Here is a 15735-nt window from a genome sequence, read left to right as displayed (position 1 = left end):
AACCACAATGCTCATTAATCACACAAATACTCAGTGTAGCTGTAGGACGCACACGAAGGCATGTGCACACGCACACACAAACACACACACAAACACACACTTACACTGAGGCGCAGCACCACGGTACCCACAGGGCTGTTCTCTGGAACATTGACCACGTAGGTCTTCTGGGAAAACTCTGGGCTGTTGTCATCGATGTCTGTCACCTGGACAGAGAGGGTGAAGGTGGTCCTGCGGGGGTCCACCGCTCCGTCTGAGGCCTCCACTATGAGGTCATACTGACTCCTGACCTCTCGGTCCAGAGGCACCACGGTGGATATGCTGCCGTTCTCAGTGATGGTGAAAAGACCTGGGTGGTTGACTATCTTGTAGCGCACCAGACCATTAGCCCCTGCATCTGGATCTGTGGCCTGCAGTGGAGGAGGAAAACATAGTAGATTCAATTTGTGGAATGAGGAAGAGAAACAGGCAAATAATGGAAATACATAAGCAGTAAGGTACAAGGGGTTGTGCTCTATCATGAATACATATAGTCACAGTTAAAAACACACACACCTCAAAATTAGTACTGTACATCTAAAAATTACTTAACTGACATGGTTCTCATAAATTCAAACCCAGTGTTCATTTCAATCTCATTTTCTCTTCACATTGAGATTAGTGTCTCTGTCACAGACTCATGACTAATCATCAGCAAGTTCAAAAGGCCAGAAGCCTCTTCCTTAAAAGTCTGATTTTCAACAAAGGGAATTCCTTGAATGCTAAATCACGTTCCAGAAACGTACACTTCATTCTTTATTCAGCAAAAAAGAAAGAAAGGTTGAAAAACCCCAGAACAGGGTACATTTTTAGGATCCTTCAGGGTAGACAGAAAGTTAGTTGCTTAACAAATTCTAAATCCCTCATGAATATGCCAGCTCATGAGTATGCCAGCGTGTGTCAGTGTGTGCCATCTTGTGTGTGTGTGTGTGTGTGTGTGTGTGTGTGTGTGTGTGTGTGTGTGTGTGAGAACCTGACTGCATGATTTTTGTGTGTAAAGAGCAGGCACTAATTCCTTTCTGTTGTAATCATGGTAACAAGGAAAGAGAGAGAGGGAGTGAGAGAAATAGAGAGTGAGAGAGGTGGGGAAGGCTTTGAAATCTGACCCTGCTCCTGACTGAGTTCTTGATCTTGGCTATGAAAGGACAGAGTAGCACAGAGAGTAAAAAATGGAAAATTAAAAAGGGAGAGGGCTTAGATGGAGTACGGGTGCTTTACCCTAATTTTGTATTACACAGAAAGCCAGATAGATGCTCAAAGCCAAGGCTAAAGATTGAGCCCTGATGTTAAGCCTTTAGAAAACAGAAGAACAACATGGTCAATTGAAATGTGCAAACATTACTGTGCAATGAGTTGACATCATTATGAACCTCACGGCTCACAGGCTTAATTCCTTTAATACATACTAAATGTATCAATTAATAATTAGGAATATTTTAACAGCCTGCCATGGACTAGAAACACACACAAGCTCACTTTAGCACCGCAGGGTTGATTACCGGCTGTTTTTTATGAACTTAAGGTAGCCGAGCATTCATTGTCTCTCAGATCCATTAAAAGTTCATTAGGCTTCGTTTACACAGGCAGTCAATGTCTGATATTTTGCACAATTATGGGCAAAAGAGCTGATCTGATTTGTCAAAACACCAAAAAGATCAGAATTGGGCTGCCTGTGCAAACGCAGCCTTAGATCTGCCACATGAAAAAACTGCTACGACTCGTGTGTTAACTTCACTTTTGTGTATGCTAGGTGAGTGTGGATAAGTATAGAATCTACACTATGTGGATGCATAAATACCTTTTGGTTAATACCTGATACAAAAAGGTAGGCCTACATACAGTATGCATGCTTGTGAATGACAAAGAAACTAACAATGTAATTATCGTCACATCATTACGTTATCAAATCATATCCAATTTTATTTGTCACATACACATGGTTAGCAGATGTTAATGTGAGTGTAGCGAAATGCTTGTGCTTCTAGTTCCGACAATGTAGTAATAAACAACGAATGAGTGATGGTGCAGAACAGCATAGGCAAGATGCAGTAGATGGTATCGAGTACAGTATATACATATGAGATGAGTAATGTAGGGTATGTAAACATAAAAGTGGCATAGTTTAAAATGGCTAGTGATACATGTATTACATAAAGATGGCAAGATGCAGTAGATGATATAGAGTACAGTATATACATATGAGATGAGTAATGTAGGGTATGTAAACATTATATTAAGTGGCATTGTTTAAAGTGGCTAGTGATACATTTCCTCACACTCAACGTCAACAAAACAAAGGAGATGATTGTGGACTTCAGGAAACAGCAGAGGGAGCACCCCCGTATCCACATCGATGGGACAGTAGTGGAGAGGTTAGTATGTTTTAAGTTCCTCGGCGTACACATCACGGACAAACTGAATTGGTCCACCCACACTGACAGCGTTGTGAAGAAGGCTCAGCAGCGCCTCTTCAACCTCGGGAGGCTGAAGAAATTTGGCTTGTCACCAAAAGCACTCACAAACTTCTACAGATGCACAATCGAGAGCATCCTGTCGTGCTGTATCACCGCCTGGTACGGCAACTGCTCCGCCCACAACCGTAAGGCTCTCCAGAGGGTAGTGAGGTCTGTACAACGCATCATCGGGGGAAAACTACCTGCCCTCCAGGACACCTACATGTCACAGGAAGGCCATAAAGATCATCAAGGCCAACAACCACCCGAGCCACTGCCTGTTCACCCCGCTATCATCCAGAAGGTGAGGTCAGTACAGGTGCATCAAAGCAGGATCCGAGAGACTGAGAAACAGCTTCTATCTCAAGGCCATCAGACTGTTAAACAGCCTCCACTAGCATTGAGTAGCTGCTGCCAACATACTGACTCAACTCCAGCTCATTTTAATAATGGAAATTGATGTCAAAAATGTATCACTAGCCACTTTAAACAATGCCACTTAATATAATGTTTACATACCCTACATTACTCATCTCATATGTATATACTGTACTCTATATCATCTACTGCATCTTGCCATCTTTATGTAATACATGTATCACTAGCCACTTTAAACTATGCCACTTTTGTGTTTACATACCCTACATTACTCATCTCATATGTATATACTGTACTCGATACCATCTACTGCATCTTGCCTATGCCGTTCTGTACCATCACTCATTCATATATATGTATGTACATATTCTTTATCCCTTTACACCTGTGTGTATAAGGTAGTAGTTGTGGAATTGTTAGGTTAGAGTACTCGTTGGTTATTACTGCATTGTCGGAACTAAAAGAACAAGCATTTTGCTACACTCGCATTAACATCTGCTAACCATGTGTATGTGACAAATAAAATTTGATTTGATTTGATTTTGAACTGTCTGGCATTGGAAAATCAGAACAGGTATGATGCAGTTCTAAGAAAGAAATGTTGAATACTTGTTTCTGATTGGCGTGAAGGGCATTCTAGAGTGTGCACTATTTCTCAGTAATGCACGGCAATAACAACAGTTATGAAGTAGTTCCAACAAAAACATACCAGTCGTTAGTCCAATTTGCCTGGTTGCTAGACAAACACTTTGATTGCTAATTCTACTCATTTCTAATTGGCTCGAAGGGCATTCTAGAGTGTGCATCATTTCTCAGAAGGGCGCCATAAAATTCAGATTGTTTAAGTATCTTAATGCTAACCCTAAGGAGTGTAAGGCAGGGGTCTTCAAACAGGGATGTGCGAAAATATCTCTAAAAATAAAAGTGGATTACAGTTTGTAACCAGCTAAACTGGCAGAAATGTGTTTAGAGTTACCTTTCTAGCAGATAGGCTACGTTAGAGTTAACACTTCCTCTTCAGTTATAACTGTGGGATGGTCATCTACCAAATCTATGCATTTTTATATCTTGATTACTTCCTTTCCATTACCATTCACCTGGTGATAATACAAGACATGAAAACATGCTGTTTCGGGAGTCTTCCAGTCACTGCACTAACGCTAGTTAGCAATGGCTCAGAAAACTACCTTCACATTTCACAACTACATAAATTGTATCCATGAGTTCATCTGACAAAGGGCTTAATTGTCAAAATCCCACGCCATCCCTTAAATATACTTAAATAATACAGTATGCAGTGCAACACCCATGCATAAGTGTCATCTGCCATCAGCTTAAGGGTCAAGTACTGCACTTCAATGCCATTTTATGGTAGATAGAGTTGAGTGATGTTTTCAGACCCACATAAAAAGGGATTCAAGATAGTATTGAGATATGAGTTATATGTGAAGACTAGACTTCAAGTTGAGAAGTACTGCTGATTTTCATTATTCAACTCTAACCAGTATTGCAGGATCCATTTTCTCCCTGGTAAATGACTGATTTTCATTGATTGTAAGTAGAGTCCTCTCACTTGGTGTCCCAGGACTGAGTCAGTCCCTGATTACAGCAGATGGATAACCAGCAGAGTTGTGGAACTCAATGGCTGGACTTCAATACCACATGGAGAAGTTTTATTAGTATTACAAATGCACCAATGAATGTGTTTTGTATTCTGTTGATACATGTATTACTTACTCTATCAATCTCTGTGCCATAATGTGGTCTATGGGAGTAACTCAAAATACATTTAAATCAATAAGAGAGATGTGGGAACTTCAAAGTGAGAGATAAGTCTTGGTGTTCTTGGGTTGGTGAATGTGTGTCATCAGGACGAAACAAACATAGTAACTCAAATTGAGGAGCTCCAGTTTCCATAAAGGATGTTGGAATTACCCTTATCTCCTTTCCAACATTAACAAATGTGTGAATCGTCATCACAATTCAGTAGGAGTATGAACTGCCTATCATATCCCTCAGCAGAACAGTAATCATTCAATAGATTAAATGAATGAAGAAAAAAATTATGGAAGTTTGTATTTCTTCTTGGTCTGGATGCAACATGGTCTTGGCTAGACAAATTGTATATTTATTTTTTATTTTTGAGCATTTGTTGTTAACAGTTTTTCGGAATGGACACTAACCCCATGATCCAAACACAACTAAACGTGCAACAAGGTGGACAAGTAAGAGTTTCCACTTGATTGCAGTCCAGCAGGGCCAACACAAGAGAGGCCACATTAACAAAGTTAGCTGGCCCATCCATCCATCAGTGTACTTTGGGTAATTATCAATCCATGTATTCCATTATAAGTAATTAAATGAAGAGGTAATAATGGATTATTGACAGCTAGTTTTAATTGCTAGATTTATACTCAGATAAAGGGACAAACAATAGATATAGCAATAATCAATTCTCTATATAATCACTTCATTGTCTTCTCTACTTCATGAAATATTTTCTTTAGCTTTTTCCAGACATTTTTTGTATAAATGTTTATTAAATGATAAGCATCTGATACGTTTGTAAATAAAGCATCCAAACCACGCTTACAATTAATGGGCAATTCCGGCACTGTTGAACCTCATTTTCATAATCTCCAGTACCATAACAGTGTCTACATGAGTTAAAAAGCCATGCAACATTCTGATATACACCACCACTGGTAGCAACCTGTATTAGAGCTAATGTTTGCTTTGACCTAGCTAGTGCATTTAGCTAAAGGGCCTTTAGCTAGCCAGCTAGCTAGTTAGCGATTAGCATTAGCGATTAGCTTTAGGCACATGCCAGCTTCCTTAGACTAACTAGCTCGCATTTTGCAAAGAGTAAGATACACAGACTAATATTATGATAAATGATAAATGAAAAATGATGGAATAATTTTTAGAAGAAATGTGGAAAACAGTATCGTTGTTGTTTTGGAAGAATCTGTCGAGTGAATTCTGAGAGAAACAGGCACAGCGTGGAAGAACCGTCTGTGTGCTGCCCGCCCGTTGAGTGACAGGGGGCGGGGCTTCAGCCTGTCTTGTTTAAACAATGTAGAGAAGAGTTTTGCTGTTATTTTTATTTATTTATTTTTATTTTTTGTATTATTTTTTTTTTACCCCCTTTTCTCCCCAATTTCGTGGTATCCAATTGTTGTAGTAGCTACTATCTTGTCTCATCGCTACAACTCCCGTACGGGCTCGGGAGAGACGAAGGTTGAAAGTCATGCGTCCTCCGATACACAACCCAACCAGCCGCACTGCTTCTTAACACAGCACGCATCCAACCTGGAAGCCAGCCGCACCAATGTGTCGGAGGCTACACCGTGCACTTGGCAACCTTGGTTAGCGCGCACTGCGCCCGACCCGCCACAGGAGTCGCTGGTGCGCGATGAGACAAGGACATCCCTACCGACCAAGCCCTCCCTAACCCGGACGACGCTAGGCCAATTGTGCGTCGCCCCACGGACATCCCGGTCGCGGCCGGTTACGACAGAGCCTGGGCGCGAACCCAGGGACTCTGATGGCACAGCTGGCACTGCAGTACAGCGCCCTTAACCACTGCGCCACCCGGGAGGCCTGCATTGACTTTTTTCTATGATTTTTTGGGGTGGATCGGTCGCCCGTTGCTCCCAAAATAAAACTCACTCAGCAAAATATTTGGTCGCACTTTAGAGCCCTGGCTGGAGATTGAAAAGTGGGGGAATTGCCCTGTATCTCTTCATGTGCTACCACTATCGGAGCACAGCTCAAACCAAAGTTCTGACATTACTAGGGCAAAGTAATAATTTTGATCTCAATTAAAAAATATATTTGGATCTTTCATCAAGGCATTGTATTCTAGTCAATTATGTCCCTAAGTCCACCTAATAAAGGCAAGACAAAGAGGTAACAAAACAAACGCTCTGCTGTGGTCCTTCCATCGCGCCAACACGCACGCTCACACAAAAACTCTGGAAGAATTATTCTCTGATTATTTCCCAGTCCAATTAATCTAAAACAGTCATTAGAAAAACCCTTCCTGCCTGACGGAGCTGAACTGAACCAGTCAAAAGGGACATCACGTTGGGTGAAAGATTAGCCAATCGAGACCGGCCGTGTTGAAGTTATGCCACATGCGTTGCTGTGGACACCGGCGGGACTTTTGGAGTAGCTGGGGTTGGTGAAGATACAAAAATACCTGCTCAGAAAAGCCGTGCCAGGCAGGAATGTGGAAAGAAAGGAAATACCAGGAAATGGCAGGTGAAAGGAATGTTATTTTTTAAATGTTGTATTCATGCTCAAGGTGAACTCTAACAACATACTATTTACTACACTGTGTGCATCTTTAACCCATTACATATGCTTACCGTGACTTGACCCACAAACACGTTGGCCTTCTCCTCCTGGACAGTGAGGTTCCTGGGCAGGGTCAGGTCAAACTTAGGGTCGTTATCATTTACATCAGTCACCACTATGTTCACTGTGGTGGTGGAGGTCTGGAAACAAAGACAGAGAGAAAAAAACAAGTTGATCGTGTGTGAATATGCGCACGAACCTGCATGCATGTGTCTGTGTACGCGCACAAGCAGACAGACATACTGTATTTGCGGTAGATTGGAAAGCTTTGAAAGAAATCAAAACTAAATTCTAAAACTAAAAGACATTCTGTATGATGATACAGTGTAAATAATTCAATGACAATTTGCAAAACAAAAGCCAAAGCAGCAGGGAATCAAATATTTTCAAAAGAATTGGGAAAATAATTTATCTGAAGCAGACTTACAGAACAGCACCTGTGATGACTAGGCAAATACAAATATACTCTACTAATGAATACATAATGTAATGAAGTCAATGCTGAGACACTACATCAAATAGTTACTGAAACTAACTCACACAGACTTCATCTTCACGGAGAATGCAGAGAATACAATATTACTAATGCAACAAAGGCTGTTAGCATTCCTACAGTATCTTTGTGGATATACTGTACAGTGTGCAATTATTATCACATAATATTAACTGTTTGAGGGCAAAGTTCTATTTGACTTCATCATTGGCACTCCAAGTGAACTTTTGTGATTGAAAGGGACCCAGCATCCAAGACTATCATCAGTTGTTGACTGATACTGTAGGACAGGGTTTCCCAAACACGATTACACAGCTGATTCAAATAACCAACTCATCATCAAGCTTTGATTATTTAAAACAGCTGTGTAGTGCTAGGGAAAAAACCTAAACGTGCACACGAAGGGGGGGGGGGGGGGGGGGGGGTTGCCATGTCCTACCCTGCTGTAGGACATGGCAGTCCATTCAATAGAGGAGGAGGATCCTCTGTATCCCAATGCTGCTAATAATATACGATTTGGGAAGTCACAGTGTACCAATATAGTGCAGTTAACCTTCAAACAATGACTCCAGTATACAACCCTCCAAGGCCCTCGTATAAATCACTGGGAAAGATAGCTGAATATGCACAACATATAATCCCATCATGCATTGAGGCAATGCTGTGCTTACACAATGGCGCAAAATGGCCTCCTTGGGGAGGAAAGGAAAGGATACAATGTAAAACAAATAATTCCCGGGAGGTAGGCATCCTCCTCGCCTCATAAAGCATTTCAGATATAGGGGAGGAGAGAAATGACCTGGTTAATGTCAACTTAATTTCTACATAGTGTACAGGGAACATCTTCGATATTGTTTCCTCTTTTTACACCCATAATCCCCTTTTTTCTCAAAGATTGTCCAAATACAGCTACAGCACCCCCCTGTACAATATCAGATGCCAGTCCATTTCTCTCTGTGAGAGGTTGAAGCTTTACAACATCATAGCATGTCATCTCTCTGTGAGAGGTTGAAGATTTACAACATCATAACATGTCATCTGTCTCTGTGAGAGGTTGAGGCTTTACAACATCATAACATGTCATCTCTCTGTGAGAGGTCGATGCTTTACAACATCATAACATGTCATCTCTCTGTGAGAGGTCGAAGCTTTACAACATCATAACATGTCATCTGTCTCTGTGAGAGGTCGAGGCTTTATAACATTACATGTCATCTGTCTCTGTGAGAGATCGAAGCTTTACAACATAACATGTCATCTGTCTCTGTGAGAGGTTGAAGCTTTATAACATCAATACATGTCATCTCTCTCAGAGAGGTCGAAGCTTTATAACATAACATGTCATCTGTCTCTGTAAGAGGTTGAAGCTTTACAACATAACATGTCATCTGTCTCAGAGAGGTTGAAGCTTTACAACATAACATGTAATCTCTCTCAGAGAGGTTGAAGCTTTACAACATAACATGTCATCTCTCTCAGAGAGGTCGAAGCTTTACAACATAACATGTCATCTCTCTCAGAGAGGTCGAAGCTTTACAACATAACATGTCATCTGTCTCTGTGAGAGGTTGAAGCTTTATAACATCAATACATGTCATCTCTCTCAGAGAGGTCGAAGCTTTATAACATAACATGTCATCTGTCTCTGTGAGAGGTCGAGGCTTTACAACATCATAGCATGTCATCTCTCTGTGAGATGTCGAAGCTTTACAACATCATAACATGTCATCTGTCTCTGTGAGAGGTCGAGGCTTTATAACATTACATGTCATCTGTCTCTGTGAGAGATCGAAGCTTTACAACATAACATGTCATCTCTCTCAGAGAGGTCGAAGCTTTACAACATAACATGTCATCTGTCTCTGAGAGAGATCGAAGCTTTACAACATAACATGTCATCTCTCTCAGAGAGGTCGAAGCTTTACAACATAAAATGTCATCTGTCTCTGTGAGAGGTTGAAGCTTTACAACATAACATGTCATCTGTCTCTGTGAGAGGTTGAAGCTTTATAACATCAATACATGTCATCTCTCTCAGAGAGGTCGAAGCTTTATAACATAACATGTCATCTGTCTCTGTGAGAGGTTGAAGCTTTACAACATAACATGTCATCTGTCTTAGAGAGGTTGAAGCTTTACAACATAACATGTAATCTCTCTCAGAGAGGTTGAAGCTTTACAACATAACATGTCATCTCTCTCAGAGAGGTCGAAGCTTTACAACATAACATGTCATCTCTCTCAGAGAGGTCGAAGCTTTATAACATAACATGTCATCTGTCTCAGAGAGGTCGAAGCTTTATATCATGTCATCTGTCTCTGTGAGAGGTCAAAGCTTTATAACATCAGTACATGTCATCTCTCTCAGAGAGGTCGAAGCTTTATAACATGTCATCTGTCTCTGTGAGAGGTCGAAGTTTTACAACATCATAACATGTCATCTGTCTTTGTGAGAGGTCGAAGTTTTACAACATCATAACATGTCATCTGTCTCTATGAGAGGTCAAAGTTTTACAACATCATAACATGTCATCTCTCTCAGAGAGGTTGCATTTCGAGAAAAAAAAGAGAACAGAGAAGAAAATAATAGCTACAGTGAAAAGAAAAAGTATGTCAACCCTTTGGAATTACCTGGATTTCTGCATAAATTGGTCATCAAATTTGATCTGATCTTCATCTAAGTCGCAACAACAGACAAACAATAGTGTGCTTAAACTAATAACATACAAATGATTGTATTTTTCTTGTCTATATTGAATATATAATATAAACAGCCTAATGACTTCTCCAAAAGCTAATTGAAGTCAGGAGTCAGCTAACCTGGAGTCCAATCAATGAGACGAGATTGGAGATGTTGGTTATAACTGCCTCGCCCTATAAAAAAATCACAAAATTTGAGTTTGCTATTCACAAGAAGCATTGCCTAATGTGAACCATGCCTCGATCAAAAGAGATCTCAGAAGACCTAAGATTAAGAATAAAGCTGGAAAGGGTTACAAAAGTATCTCTAAAAGCCTTGATGTTCATCAGTCCATGGTGTTAGGATCTGAGAATATGAAAATATACTTATTCATGTCACTGATGGAGTGCTAAGGTTTAGAGGGCCTACACCAGAATATAAAGGGTTATAGGAGGAAGGTATATAGTGTGTGCAACTAAGCTTGGAATGTGTTGAGTGCAGGGAAGTGATTACATGTGGCCGGCATTGATAAGGGGAGAGAGCCATGGATTAGTGATGAAGGTGGGTTGAGGTCAGGTTAACTTAAGGGAGAAATAGAAGTTCAAGGCCTGTATCACTAGTGTCCTGCCTAGCAATAAAGAACAATGTTTGTACAGATGGGTAGGAGGAGACTCAGCCTAGGAGAAAGGGTTAAATATCAGTGATTGTGTGAAATGTCTGAATTACAGCTGTATTGACCCTTTGGGAAGAATTAAACTTGGTTAAGCTTCACTGAAAATAAGAACCTAACAATGGTAAGACAAATTGTCTATGAATGGAGAAAGTTCAGCACTGTCGCTACTCTCCCTATTAGTGGCCGTCCTGCAAAGATGACTGCAAGAGCATAGCACACAATGCTCAATCAGGTAAAGAAGAATCCTAAAGTGTCAGCTTAAGACTTACAGAAATCTTTGGAACATGATAACATCTCTGTTGACGAGTCTACGATATCTAAAGCACTAAACAAGAATGGTGTTCATGGGAGGACACCACAGAAGAAGCCACTGCTGCCCCCCCCAAAAAAAATATTGCTGCATGTCTGAAGTGTGCACCTGGATGTTCCACAGCGCTACTAGCAAAATATTATGTGGACAGATTCAACTACAGTTGAGTTGTTTGGAAGGAGCACGCAACACTATGTGTGGAAAAAAAGGCACAGCACTCCTACAGTGGGGCAAAAAAAGTATTTAGTCAGCCACCAATTGTGCAAGATCTCCCACTTAAAAAGATGAGAGAGGCCTGTAATTTTCATCATATGTACACTTCAACTATGACAGACAAAATGAGGAAAAAAAATCCAGAAAATCACATTATAGGATTTTTAATTAATTTATTTGCAAATTATGGTGGAAAATAAGTATTTGGTCACCTACAAACAAGCAAGATTTCTGGCTCTCACAGACCTGTAACTTCTTCATTAAGAGGCTCCTCTGTCCTCCACTCATTACCTGTATTAATGGCACCTGTTTGAACTTGTTATCAGTATAAAAGACACCTGTCCACAACCTCCAACAGTCACACTCCAAACTCCACTATGGCCAAGACCAAAGAGCTTGGTCTTTACAAAATTGTAGACCTGCACGAGGCTGGGAAGACTGAATCTGCAATAGGTAAGCAGCTTGGTTTGAAGAAATCAACTGTGGGAGCAATTATTAGGAAATGGAAGACATACAAGACCACTGATAATCTCCCTCGATCTGGGGCTCCATGCAAGATCTCACCCCGTGGGGTCAAAATGATCACAAGAACGGTGAGCAAAAATCCCAGAACCACATGGGGGAACCTAGTGAATGACCTGCAGAGAGCTGGGACCAAAGTAACAAACGCCTACCATCAGTAACACACTACGCCGCCAGAGACTCAAATCCTGCAGTGCCAGACGTGTCCCCCTGCTTAAGCCAGTACATGTCCAGGCCCGTCTGAAGTTTGCTAGAGAGCATTTAGATGATCCAGAAGAAGATTGGGAGAATGTCATATGGTCAGATGAAACCAAAATATAACTTTTTTGGTAAAAACTCAACTCGTCGTGTTTGGAGGACAAAGAATGCTGAGTTGCATCCAAAGAACACCATACCTACTGTGAAGCATGGGGGTGGAAACATCATGCTTTGGGGCTGTTTTTCTGCAAAGGGACCAGGACGACTGATCCGTGTAAAGCAAAGAATGAATGGGGCCATGTATCGTGAAATTTTGAGTGAAAACCTCCTTCCATCAGCAAGGGCATTGAAGATGAAACGTGGCTGGGTCTTTCAGCATGACAATGATCCCAAACACACTGCCCGGGCAACGAAGGAGTGGCTTCGTAAGAAGCATTTCAAGGTCCTGGAGTGGCCTAGCCAGTCTCCAGATCTCAACCCCATAGAAAATCTTTGGAGGGAGTTGAAAGTCCATGTTGCCCAGCAACAGCCCCAAAACATCACTGCTCTAGAGGAGATCTGCATGGAGGAATGGGCCAAAATACCAGCAACAGTGTGTGAAAACCTTGTGAAGACTTACAGAAAACGTTTGACCTCTGTCATTGCCAACAAAGGGTATATAACAAAGTATTGAGATAAACTTTTGTTATTGACCAAATACTTATTTTCCACCATAATTTGCAAATAAATTCATAAAGAATCCCACAATGTGATTTTTTTTTCTCATTTTGTCTGTCATAGTTGAAGTGTACCTGTACAGGCCTCTCTCATCTTTTTAAGTGTAAATACTTTTTTTGACCTCAGGAGAGCAGTTCAAACCAGACATCCCAAGAATATTGCTGAACTGAAACAGTTTTGAAAAGAGAAATGGTCCAAAATTCCTCCTGACCGTTGTGCAGCTCTGATCCGCGACTACAGAAAAGGTTTGGTTGAGGTTATTGCTGCCAAAAGAGGGTGAACCAGTTAATAAATCCAAGGGTTCATATACTTTTTTTACCCTGCACTGTGAATGTTTACACGGTGTGTTCAATAAAGACATGAAAATGTATAACTGTGTGTGTTATTAGTTTAAGCAGAAGGTGTTTGTCTATTGTTGTGACCTAGATGAAGATCAGATCAAATTTATGATTAATTTATGCAGAAATCCAGGTATTTCCAAAGGGTTCACATACTTTCTCTTGCCACTGTACATCCAATATAGGCCCCCCTCTCTTCCTTCACATTTCATGATAGCGCAGACACTAACTGTTCTATGATGGACCTCACATCTCCCAGCTCCTGAAGGCTAATTAGGCGTGGGTCTTGCGTGGGCGGGCGTTATCAAAGCCCAGCATCTCCTTGCTCCAGTTCTTTATGGCTGGATATGGCCATCAGTCGTATGCTGATTAATGAGCTCCTTTTATTTATTTATTAGAAGAAATACATGTCTGTGATCTCCCCTCTCTGTCAACACAGTCCTTAAGACATGGCGAGGGTGCCAACAGTACGGCCTTTAAAGTGTCAACCCGGTTGGAACTTGAGTGTGTGTGTGTGTGGATGTGGTGAGGTTTGATGAGCTGTGTAGGCTGCCACAGTCACCTCATCTGAGTTTTTTAAATTTTTTTATTATTATTTTATTTAACCTTTATTTAACTAGGCAAATTCTTATTTACATTGTCGGCCTACCAAAAGGCAAAATACCTCCTGCAGGGACAGGGGCTGGGATTTACAAAAAAAAATACAAAAAATATATATATATATATATATATATATATATAGGACAAAACGCACAGACATGAGAGACACCACAACACTACATAAAGAGAGCCTTAATACAACAACATAGCAAGGCAGCAACACATGACAACACAGCATGGTAGCAACACAACATGACAACAACATAGTAGCAACACAACATGGTAGCAGCACAAAACATGGAAAACATTATTGGGCACAGACAGCAGCACAAAGGGCAAGAAGGTAGAGACAACAATACATCACACGAAACAGCCACAACTGCCAGTAAGAGTGTCCATGATTGAGTCTTTGAAAGAAGCAATTGAGATAACACTGTCCAGTTTGAGTGTTTGTTGCAGCTTGTTCCAGTCGCTCGCTGCAGCGAACTGAAAAGACGAGCGACCCAGGGATGTGTGTGCTTTGGGGACTTTTAACAGAATGTAACTGGCAGAACGGGTGTTGTATGTGGAGGGTGAGGGCTGCAGTAGATATCTCAGATAGGGGAAATGAGGCCTAAAAGGGTTTATAAATAAACATCAACCAGTGGATCTTGTGACGGGTTTACAGAGATTACCAGTTTACAGAGGAGCATAGAGTGCAATGTTGTGTCCTATAAGGTGCCTTGGTGGAAAATCTGATGGCCGAATGGTAAAGAACATCTAGCTGCTCGAGAGCACTCTTACCTGCCGATCTATAAATTATGTCTCCGTAATCTAGCATTGGTAGGATGGTCATCAGAATCAGGGTTAGTTTGGCAGCTGGGGTGAAAGAGGAAACCAAGTGTAGATATAACTTTAGTCTGCAGCTTTGATATGTGCTGAGAGAAGGACAGTGTACCATCTAGCCATACTCCCAAGTACTTGTAGGTAGTAATCACAGTGGGCATTCTTCTTACCAAACTACATGACCTTTGTTTTGGAGGTGTTCTGAATAAGGTTAAGGGTAGCGAAAGCTTGTTGGACGCTAAGAAAGCTTTGTTGTAGAGCGTTTAACACAAAATCAGCTGAGTATAAGACTGTATCATCTGCATATAAATGGATAAGAGAGCGTCATACTGCCTGAGCTATGTTGTTGATGTAAATTGAGAAAAGCGTGGGGCCTAGGATCGAGCCTTGGGGTACACCCTTGGTGATAGGCAGTTGCTAAGAGAACAGATGTTCTGACTTTAAACACTGCACTCGTTGAGAGAGGTAGTTAGCAGGCCAAAGACCCCTCAGAGACACCAATACTCCTTAGCCAGTCAACACGAATGGAATGGTCTACCGTATCAAAAGCCTTGGCCAAGTCAATAAAAATAGCAGCACAACATTGCTGAGAATCAAGGGCAATCGTGACATAATTGAAGACCTTTAAGGTTGTAGTGACACATCCATAACCTGAGCGGAAACCAGATTGCATACCAGAGAGAATACTATAGACCTCAAGAAAGCCAGTCAGTTGATTATTGACAAGTTTTTCCAACACTTTTGATAAACAGGGCACATAGTATAGGCCTATAAGTAGGGTTGCGAAGGGTTGGAAACTTTCTGGTAAATTCCCAGAATTTTTCCGGAATTTTTCTATGGGAAGTTAATCCCTGGAAGTTAATCCCTTTTGCTTAAATTCATTTTTAAAAAGTTAGCTTATAACAGTGAACCTTTTTTGTGGGATACACATACT

The 15735-nt window shown here is 41.1% G+C and overlaps 1 protein-coding gene across 1 annotated transcript in view; it reads right to left on the bottom strand.

The window, feature by feature from the left end:
- Window positions 1–15735, bottom strand: part of LOC139411624 (protocadherin-15-like) — a 269777-nt gene that overhangs the window by 98703 nt on the left and 155339 nt on the right. Inside the window, exons 19-20 of the mRNA XM_071158218.1 lie at window positions 7244–7372; window positions 105–410 (exon numbers count right to left, since the gene is read on the bottom strand). Coding sequence (XP_071014319.1) covers window positions 105–410; window positions 7244–7372 — 435 coding nt within the window. The remainder of the gene's footprint in view (window positions 1–104; window positions 411–7243; window positions 7373–15735) is intronic.

The sequence above is a fragment of the Oncorhynchus clarkii genome, chromosome 1 (genome assembly GCF_045791955.1).
Source record: "Oncorhynchus clarkii lewisi isolate Uvic-CL-2024 chromosome 1, UVic_Ocla_1.0, whole genome shotgun sequence".
In the NCBI taxonomy this organism is placed as follows: domain Eukaryota; kingdom Metazoa; phylum Chordata; class Actinopteri; order Salmoniformes; family Salmonidae; genus Oncorhynchus; species Oncorhynchus clarkii.
Note: the sequence above shows the minus strand (reverse complement) of the source record. Positions and strands in the feature narration are given on the sequence as shown.